Source organism: Gadus macrocephalus, chromosome 20 (genome assembly GCF_031168955.1).
Source record: "Gadus macrocephalus chromosome 20, ASM3116895v1".
Classification (NCBI taxonomy): domain Eukaryota; kingdom Metazoa; phylum Chordata; class Actinopteri; order Gadiformes; family Gadidae; genus Gadus; species Gadus macrocephalus.
In genome coordinates this window covers 10934559-10944490 of record NC_082401.1, presented here as the reverse complement: position 1 = coordinate 10944490, position 9932 = coordinate 10934559, and the positions used below count along the sequence as shown (strand labels likewise).

At 42.6% G+C, this 9932-nt stretch overlaps 2 protein-coding genes across 2 annotated transcripts; both read right to left on the bottom strand.

The window, feature by feature from the left end:
- Positions 1-268: 268 nt before the first annotated feature.
- On the bottom strand, positions 269-2615 carry creg2 (cellular repressor of E1A-stimulated genes 2). The gene is made up of 4 exons (XM_060040429.1): positions 1925-2615; positions 1422-1591; positions 1192-1305; positions 269-1077 (listed from the first exon to the last, which is right to left on the bottom strand). Exons 1-4 carry the CDS (start codon positions 2345-2347, stop codon positions 924-926), a joined length of 861 nt encoding a protein of 286 aa, XP_059896412.1. The 5' UTR covers positions 2348-2615; the 3' UTR covers positions 269-923.
- Positions 2616-3355: 740 nt separating this feature from the next.
- cracdla (cracd like a) lies at positions 3356-9902 on the bottom strand. Its single transcript, XM_060040424.1, has 10 exons — positions 9504-9902; positions 8395-8441; positions 8031-8172; positions 7322-7457; positions 7101-7223; positions 6667-6915; positions 5320-6550; positions 4016-5040; positions 3818-3929; positions 3356-3733 (listed from the first exon to the last, which is right to left on the bottom strand). Exons 2-10 carry the CDS (start codon positions 8435-8437, stop codon positions 3525-3527), a joined length of 3270 nt encoding a protein of 1089 aa, XP_059896407.1. The 5' UTR covers positions 8438-8441; positions 9504-9902; the 3' UTR covers positions 3356-3524.
- Between the last annotated feature and the right edge of the window lie 30 nt (positions 9903-9932).

Genomic DNA, 9932 nt, shown 5'->3' with positions numbered 1-9932 from the left:
GTCAGACTGTTGCAAATCGCATACGCTAGTAGGGACATGTTTACCGCAATGGATCAAATGTAGCATTCTAGAGCCATCTTGCGTTGGCACTATGAAATCACCAAGCACGTCCAATGACGTTATGCCAGATATATCGTCGTGTCTTGAGAGGATCCTTATTTGAAAATGAATGTTAACAAATCAACATTTAATCTGCTACATTTGATCATCGGTTAAGTCATACCTGTCTGAATGCATTATCACATTCAATGATATCTACAAAACCGCATGAACTTTGGCTCATTTTAATTAAAATAAAGGTTACAGCTGCATAACAGTCACATAACATAATACTTGTTTGAGTATGCATTTTGAACATTAGATCTGCCGGTCTACTCCCGTTAAGAATCACAGAGGAATAAAAGGCGGTTCCCACTATTCACAGACATAAGGCAAACAGAAACCCTGTCGGACACAAACATAAACAATTTCCAGACATGGAACCAAAAAGAAAAGTCATTGAAATGAATCTCAATACAATCACATATGTATTGTGTGTGCTAGAACATTCAGTTAATGGAGCAAAATATGTAGGCTTGAAATAAATAACGCATTTGAAACATGCCTATATGCATTCAAAATAAATGAAAATTATATTCTTATTCCAGATATAGGATTATTTCTGTTATTGTCATGATTTCTTTAATGCTGCAATGTCACATTTAGGAATATGATGAAAGGTCAAGGCTGAAAACATGCCTTATAGCTCCCAAGTGGTTTTATTTAATTTGATGAAAGTGGCATGGAGATATAAACATTTTAATAATATAAATCAGTGTAATCAAATGTCATCATATTTGAAAAGAAAGAAATTCCAGTCAATGTCTATCCAGTGATTTAGCCTTTGTATTTGTGCCTCCACCTCCATTCATGTGTTTCTTGAGTCAGTTTTTCTTAGAGAAAGGGGTAGCTCTGAAGTAATCTTCGACTGGTATGCTTGAGACTCCTCCGAACCAATTCTGAAGCCAGACCTGGACCAACTCGAGCTTCATGAAGAACCACTTGTGTCCCACTGGCCATTTTCCCATTATAGGATGTCTGTAATAACAAGGAGATGAGACATAAATAGTTGTCTATTGGATCAAATTGGCCTAGTTAAAAAAATGCTTGAAATGTACATGTATTAAATTAACTGTATAGCATTAAAGTCACCTTGAAAACACTGCTTCCTTCGCAAACTCCAGTTCCTCTGGGCCCACATCCACCATCTTCCCCGTTAACGTCAGTCGAGCACATCTTGGATCTTCAGGATCATATATCATTTTCCTAGAAAAAATATTAAATTTGTGTCAAATCTCATTCACAATGCGGTGTGTCTAATGACCCTATACTGTTTCATTAATGTTTCAGTCAAATACATTAACAGTTGTATCATAACAAACCTGCAATATTCTCCTTCAGACTCTGAGATGGTAAACGATGCATTGGGATTGCTTCGCAGGTCTGCCACAGAGTTATCCATTGCAGTGACATAGAAATAGATCACTCCAGTACTGTTCTCAAATGGTCCATCGCTCACAGAGAAGATGTTGCCAAAGGGGTAACCCTTAATCTGCAGTGAGGCAAATACATCAAAGTAATATACATCAATACATACACAGCACATTACAGGGAAAATATGTGACGTAACCAATGGTTTTAACAAGTTAAGCAAATTACGAATGCTTACTTTATGGACTTGCGGAGTAGGGTAGTAAAATCTCTGTTTGTATTTTTTTTTCGACGTGGAAATAAACACATAGGGCTACAAATTCCCATGACATAGGCATAGGGCTACGGGGTACAGAGAGTAAACAGACCACCTGTTATGTAAAATAATTAGAAATATAGGATTGCCTGAATCAAATTAACACATAATACCCGAATAGCGTCAGAGTTGGCCTACCTTTTCTTGAGTTGAGATGGTAGAAAGATGTCCCCAGTCACTGTAATGAGCGATGTATCTGGCCGTTCTAGCGGTCTCTTCATGCGGCGGAGGGTCGACATTACCCGGCTCTTTGACTTCTCCCACCCGATAAGAAAATACATGCGACGAAACCGTGTCCACGTTTTCGTTCTCGGATTTGATCCGTTCTCCGGTGCTTTCAGCGCCCTCCACTAGCCCCTGAGGTGGATAGGCCTGCTTCCATAACACAACATTGTCTCTCAGTAATGAAGGGGAAACCTCTTCGGATAAGGCATCTAGTTCTTCTTCCACTACAACGTCTTTGGGAGATACCGCCCATGAAACAGAGTTTCTGATGGTATAGGTCCGACAGAAACACAGGCTACTGAAAAATATTGCCAAAGAAAGGTACCGGTGCCCCATTTCGATTGCATATATGTGACCCCTTTGTTGCCAACGGCGGGTATGGTAATGTTGTTGTTTTGTGTTGTCCCGCCCACTCGAGCCTGCAGTTATGCCTATATATATATTTTTTTTTATAGATCCTTGCTACTGATAGACACGTGATCATCCGTTGTACTTACCGATACGTATAATATATGTAGGTAATATTAAATGTAAATGTACCAAGCTAGGAAATACAGGGTATGCCCAACAAGAAGTAAGATGACCGGAGTCACCGACCAAAACAAAATAGCCAAAGGACCAAAATAACCTAAATTGCTGCCCCCTCGCGAAATTCAAAGGTAATGTCATTTTGGAAAATACTCCTGTTGGGACAGGTTTATACTGTGATTGGATGAATGTACTTAATAACTACCAAGTAGGTCTGGAGAATCTGCATTTTCACAAGGCAACAAATGGAGACTAGCAAAGGGTCTTGGAAAATGTGTCTTAATAATATCACAAATTATGTAACTTTCTTTACTTTACTCCTAAAAGTAGATTGTATAAGTTAGCATTTGTATTGCCCCTATATCCAATCGGTGTCATACTGAGGACATGGCAATCTCCTGACTATTTTAATGTAGATTCCTCTAGTTGTCCTGCATTCTTGCAGATATTTCCACTTTCCCCATATATTGCAAATAACTTGTTATCTCCCACCACAACAGTCTCCAAGACGGTCACTCCCCTCACCTTTGTTTTGTCAATACATAAAAACCTTTGTTGCTACTGCCCAAGATATAAGAATTTCTATGTAAGAATCATATACAACCACATTTGACTCATGAAGCTGCTTCGTATATATATGCTGCCTATGAGCCTTCCTATTATCCTGCCTCATTAAATCGATTATTCAAGACGAGTCCTGCAATAAATAGTTTTTCATCAGAAATATATCAGCAGCAACATCCATTTTTTCCACCTATATAGTTTAATGACACATCTTTATGTATGTCTGTACATTAAGGCTCTGCCAAAAACAACTCAACCAATAGAATTTTTAATTTTTGGAAAATTTACATAGATTGCTACGAGAGTGAGTGGATCAACCAAAACATGTGTTGAAATAGGGTTAGCAATATATTTATAACAATCTATTACGTAAAAAGTTATTTGTACACCTTCAGATTCATAGGCTAGGTATGAACGTTTCTTAGAACGTTTCCATTGTTTTATCACTCCATGCCATTGACTTTCTTTTGGCTAGTTCCATCCAAGATGGCTGACTTCTGACCGATTCAGACTGGAGTGGAGATGATGGTGTAGCAGAGGAAGATGGTGTTGCCGAGGTCTGCATCCGATGTCTGGCCTTTTTCTCTTCATTGTCAGCAAGCCGGCCTAGTATCTTGGCTGGGCTTGACTCTTAAATACAATGTCAAATTGTGGTACATATATATAGTATATAGTATATAGTATAACCATGTTTACTGTTCATTATCTACATACCTGCAAGTTGTCCTCCTGGTCTCCTCTCAGATGTGGTGTCCTTATTTATAAGTATGTTGTTGAGGGAATCTACGGATGATTCAGTGTTTGTCTGTGTTTTACTTTGATCCACCTGAGAAAAAGAGTAGGAATCACATCTTAGATTTTTCACGGCCATTTGAGCATATCTTATGTGTTTTCCACACTTTTAAAAAATACCTTGAAACCATGTGTGGTACCTCCCTCTGTGCGGTACTCGGGGAAGGCAGCCCTCTCCCCAACAGAGGTCTGCCACGCTGTCCTCCTCCCTGACTGGGCAGCTCCATCTTCAGCTGCTCCTCCTTGGGTGGCTAAGGCTGGGGCTTTGGCTGGGGATGGAGCATTGTTTGAGGAGGTTGGGGCAGAGGTCATTGGTTTGAATTGGTTGCTATACAGGAGACCACCACCCATGGATGGCTCCTGGGCTGTGGTTGGCTGGCCATAAGATACGTTTGCCTGGGCAAAAGAATAAGGATTGCTGCCTGGAGCAGATTCAGGCATGCTCTCCATTTGTGTGACAGGCCGTAAGGAGGGGGCTGCGAACATAGGAGACGCAGCATTTGTGCTGGACGGTATGATTGGCTGAGCTAAGGTGGGTTGAAATGGCATATTATGGGCTTGCTTTGAGATCTGTGAAGTATTTTGCATATGTGGTCTTTTAGAGACATTTAGTGGGATATTCTGTTCCACTGTAGGTGACACTTGAGAATGCTGGACAGTCTGCGCTGAGGTCAATGCTTTGATTACCGTTGGTTTCATTGCCTCAGTTAATGGTTGACTTGTGGCCTGTATCTGTGGCATATCATGTTGCTGCGCTACACCATGTGTTTGTGATGCAAGTTGTGCCTGCGACTGAATATCCTTATCTGTCTGAAATTGTAAGCTATTCTGGCCCTGATTTGTTAGCTGTGCTGGGGTCGGCTGCCGGGCATTACTTTGCATGCCTGTGAAATCTCTGGGCATACTACTGAACAGGCTTCTTGTTTTCTCCATGGCCATGCTCATCCAAGACACATCTGCTGGGGCTGACTGGGGGGCTGACTGTGAGGCCGTTTGACCCTGCAGGGTATCTTCGGTGTTTTCTACATCCTTGGTGTTTAAAGACATGTCCAGTGTCTCTGAAGTAGATACAGACACTTCTGCCTGCTTTGTGTGATTGGCTTTATCTCGAAGGCTTGAGAAAGTAGGCTGGGCGGCAGTTACACCTAAGCAATAGGGAGATAAGGTTAGGTACATTTATAGACCATCCTATAGCATCATGCCTTGAAATTCAGTACAAAGTTAACATGTTATCACTCTATAATCGACTTCCTGTGTGATGCATATATGTTGGACTACAAAGTCCAATACCTAGATAATCAAGTCACATGGCCTTCTAAACATCTGCACAAAATGAAATTCAGGGAAAAAGAAAAATCCCTGAACAAAATCATCAAAAATATCCAATACTTTCTTTACTTCATTTTCTCTCTTTCTAGACTCACCAGCATGTCGGAAAGACCATGGCCTTGTGCCTCTTCGATGGACACTTGAACGGTCAGATTCTATATCCCCTATGATTCTCTTGTCACCTTTTTCCCCAGAACAAAAGGAGGCCGAGGTAGGGTGACCGGGTATTAGCACCGGGGCAGACGATGCCATCTCTGTGCTGTTCGGTTGAACACTGGAGGCAGAACTTTCAGTGCGGTATCTTAAAGACAGAGATGTGGAGCGGAGCTTCACGCCAAAGGCTCCTGTCCCTTGATCCTCCAGGACCTCCTCTGCATCCACAGATTCCTCTACCCCCTCCTGACTGCCCTCTATCCCTGCTAAGGCTCCTGTTATAATGGCTGCTTGTTTTGGAAGTTGTGCTGATTTTCTTTTTTTGAAGGTCGCCCTCCTTTCCAAGGAATTAAATTCACCTTTGTCTTTAACTTCTCCATCCTTAGCTATTCCGGCAACTCTTTGTTTCTGTATATCTCCTAAATCTTCCTCTTCCTGAATTTTCTTCTGAAATCCTTGTCCCTGTGACTGGTTGACATTCGAGGTGAAGGACTTCACCATTGTTTCTGATCTACCCTTGAAACTGGTTACACCATGTGCCACAAAGCTGCTTGACCGAGGCCGTTCTCCAACTTGTCCTTTTACAGAAGACAAGTTCAAAGGCCCTGAACCTTGGCCTTCTCTCTGTGTGACCTCAGCCATTGGCTGAGTCATACCATGTTGGTTCAAAGAGGAAGACCTGAAAGACCCAACTGAGCCAAAGCTGGGTGAGAGGGACGTCGTAGACACTTCTTGGGAGCTGTGCTCACTCTCAAGATTTTTAACCTTCAGCCCTGTTGAGATGAATTCATTGCTTTTGGCATGGAATACAGCCTGTATTCCTAGGTCGGCAAGACGCTCTAGTTTGCTCCCTTCTGTCGTAACAGCAGGCTGTTGCCGATGCTTTAGATCAACGGGCTGGAGAGATTTAGCTCCGAGAAGCTGAGGGGTTGTATCAGATCTTTCTGGTTGTGATGCTGCTTGTGCCTCTTGTTTGATGGCCTCAGCCTCCAGTGGATTTAAATGGAGACCCTGGGGTGTAAGCGAGATGTTGACCCCCTCTGGTTCTGATTGTGGGATCTGAATTGAGTGGGAGGACATTGCAGACTCCGTTTCAGCAGGAAAACTAGTTTCCTCTTCCAATGCTAGATGATTCATGTCCTTTGTCAGGTTTGAGAGAGGACTGACATATGTCTAAAGAATAAAAGATGGGGGGAAAAAGGAAGAAATGCAAATAAGAAGCATATCAGTTGTGTCTCAATAGTCATCCTTAACTTCCCTTGTGTGAGCCAAAAGAAGAAAACACTCACTCTCTGTCGTTTAGTGCTGGTCCTCTGGTTCCTTGGCTTGACGGACATGCGGTGGCGTGCAGCAGAAGTATCCAGAGAGGAAGCGACCTTGGCAGGGCTGCTGAAGTCTGAAGGAAGGTCAGCAGCAGTAGTGGGTGAGGTCAGCAGAACAGCAGTCGGTGCAGAAGGAGATGCCATGGGAGCCACAAATCTGGTGGGTGACTTATTGTGGGCAGGAGACAGAGGTTGAGCGGAAGGCTGCAATATTTCCTGAGAAATAAGTCAACAAATAAAATACCACATCATTGGTTAATATAATTACATTTGAAGACTACACTAGAACCGACCCAGTTCCCAGTGCTCACATATACATAACATGGGAAGATCCGGGATTGATCATGTGATATAACCTCATTATAATCTATCATGATAATAACTTGGCCTGGATAATGTACCTTATTGAGAGCTTCCTGTGACGCAGATTCACTAGCAGAAGCCCTGGCCAGGTGGTCCGGACGTTTTAGCGACAGACCACTGGAGGGGGGCCCCAAGTGCAACTTCTGCTGCTGAAGCTTCATCTGTGACATTTTGAACACAGACTGATGTAATTTCACAGCAGTCCCACAGTTGTCATGGAATTGTCTTCCACTACTACAGCTCCAAAACAAAGTGATACCTGAAGAGCTTTGATCTTGGTGTGGACATTCTCCTGGGACAGCACCCTGGAGGGTTCTGGGTCGGCCAGGACCTCGTCTGCCACAAAGATGCTTTCATGGGACAATGCTCTTGACGCAAGCATTATCTCGGAGCACCTGTGCAGTGAAGGGTTGTGCAATGATGGGAGAAAGAGGGGATCATTTACTGATATGACTTTAGAGGTTTAATGCAGCAATCCTGAAGATTGTACCTCAACAGTAAGAGTTCCCTTTGAAAGGAAACAAATAGTATCTGCCTTATTTATGATTGCTTCAATGTTTATCTGTAATTATTTTAGTATTTAATTTATTTTTTATTATTTGAGTGTTCTTGTTTGTGTTCTTGGAGGTGACATATTATATCACCAGCTGTAAGTGTGATTAGCTGTTACAAGTGTTTTTGAAATAAATCTGCCTCTTCTGACATCACAAGTGGGCGTGTCCACCTAGAGGTGTGCTGGATAGATCGGTCTACCAGCTTACCCAGTGGACTGTAGCAAACATTGCTCAAAACTGACATTACAGTCAACACACATTGTATGGTGTCAGTGAATTGTAAAAGCCTGCATGCCAGCATATAAGGAAGGGAGGGCACCCAAAAAATTAGTTTCCACTTGTATACACTAGCTGGTAAAAAGAACACTTTGACGAAGGGTTTAGTAGGTCAGGTGACTTCATGCAGCAACTCACGCTACAGCTTCCTCTGAATCAATTCCCTTCCCAGCTGTGATGTCACTGGTAGACTGGCTGAGTTTGGCGCGGCCTTCATCTTCCTTTCTGGATCTCTTGAACAGTCGAGATTTCAGAATCTTCAGCTTAGACTTCTTCCTCCCTGGTGAAGACAAGACATACACAAATACAGCTTAATGCGCACACACTCCCCCATGTGCGTGCACACACACACACACACACACACACACACACACACACACACACACACACACACACACACACACACACACACACACACACACACACACACACACAGGCATATATACACACACTTAGCCTTTTTTTTGTATTTTTGCCGTAGCACATTGCCAGTGACTCCCACCTGGAATATCTCCAGGGCTGTGTTCTACTGTCCAAGACTCCATTGCTCTGGTCAAGAAATAAAAACAAAGAAAGTCGAATTTGGGACAATACCAACGAGAATCAATAACGTTTATGGATCTTATTGTCTGCCGAGAGGTCAGAGTCTTTCTGAACGGTGGACATTAGTAATCCGATGAATTGTCTTTGCATATGAGCACCTCAGGCACTTATCAACATCAGACGCACCACCAAAGTTCAAAGGTTTATTGACGATGAACAAACTTGAGTCTTTCCGAAGCAAGAAGGCGTGGTTAGAACGTTCCTTGTACTGTGAACTCCCCTCGAGTTATGAGTATACGGCACAAAAAGAGGCAACAAACCATACATAGCTAGTGCACTGTTTATTGTATATTCATTGGATAAATATGCGAATAATCAAACTAATAATCATACTGATCATAATAATAACCATAATCATATGTTTATACTTTACAGTGTATAGAGGTTATGAATTGAGTAAAAATAATATACACTTGCAGTGACACCATAGGCCTACATGCTCTGTGATGTAAATAGCATCTGACATGCATGCTTGATAGAGCAAGATGCGGCAGGCCATGGACAAACATGCAAAGTCCACACCACACCTTTTGCTTTCACGAGCCTCCTGTTAGCTAATGAACACCCTGGTTGGCATGCATACCGTCGAGCATGAGACACAAAACTAAGAAAACAGAATCTCAACTCTGGGCTTTCTGAAGTTCTTCTTCACAAAATGTACAGTACCACCATCATTTATTTCAGGGCTTGAAATAATAAAGCTGCTTTATAAAGACTTGAGGGGGGTCACATGTACTATGACCCAAACCATAGCACCAACAGAAACAGGAGATTATCCCCTGGATTATTGACATTGCAGAGTGATCCTTGCAAGATTTCACAGCCCATAATCCACAACAACGGTTTAATCACAAACCCATGGACCGCAGAAGCCCAGAAAACTCACAACAGGAGTGGACTCAATAAAACCAATGTTGTACTTCTCTTCTCTTTTCATTAAAAACTGTAATATAACCATATATTTTTTCATAAAGCATACATCACCCATAAGGGTGATCTTTGACTTACCAATCGTCCATTCGTGGCTCTCTGGGCCTTTTCTCCTCCTTATAAATACTGTTCTGCTGGTAAAGAGCTTCCGTCCTCTCTGCTAACTCCTGCCTCTGCCGTCCACATCTGTCTACAGAGGGAGGTGGAGGGGAATCGAGAAACTAGGAGGGTAAGAAGGGTAAAAGAAAAAAGAAAACAGAGAGAGAGACAGAGAGAGAGCGAGAGAGAGAGAGAGAGAGAGAGAGAGAGAGAGAGAGAGAGAGAGAGAGAGAGAGAGAGAGAGAGAGAGAGAGAGATAATGGGAGGCAAGGTCACTCCATGAAAGAGTGAGCCGGCACACAGAGAAAGAGGACAGGATAGAATGAGACGCGGCAACAGAGAAAGGGAGAGGGACAGAGTGGGAGAGTGAGAGAGAGAGAGTGTGAGAGAGAGAGAGATAGAGGGAGA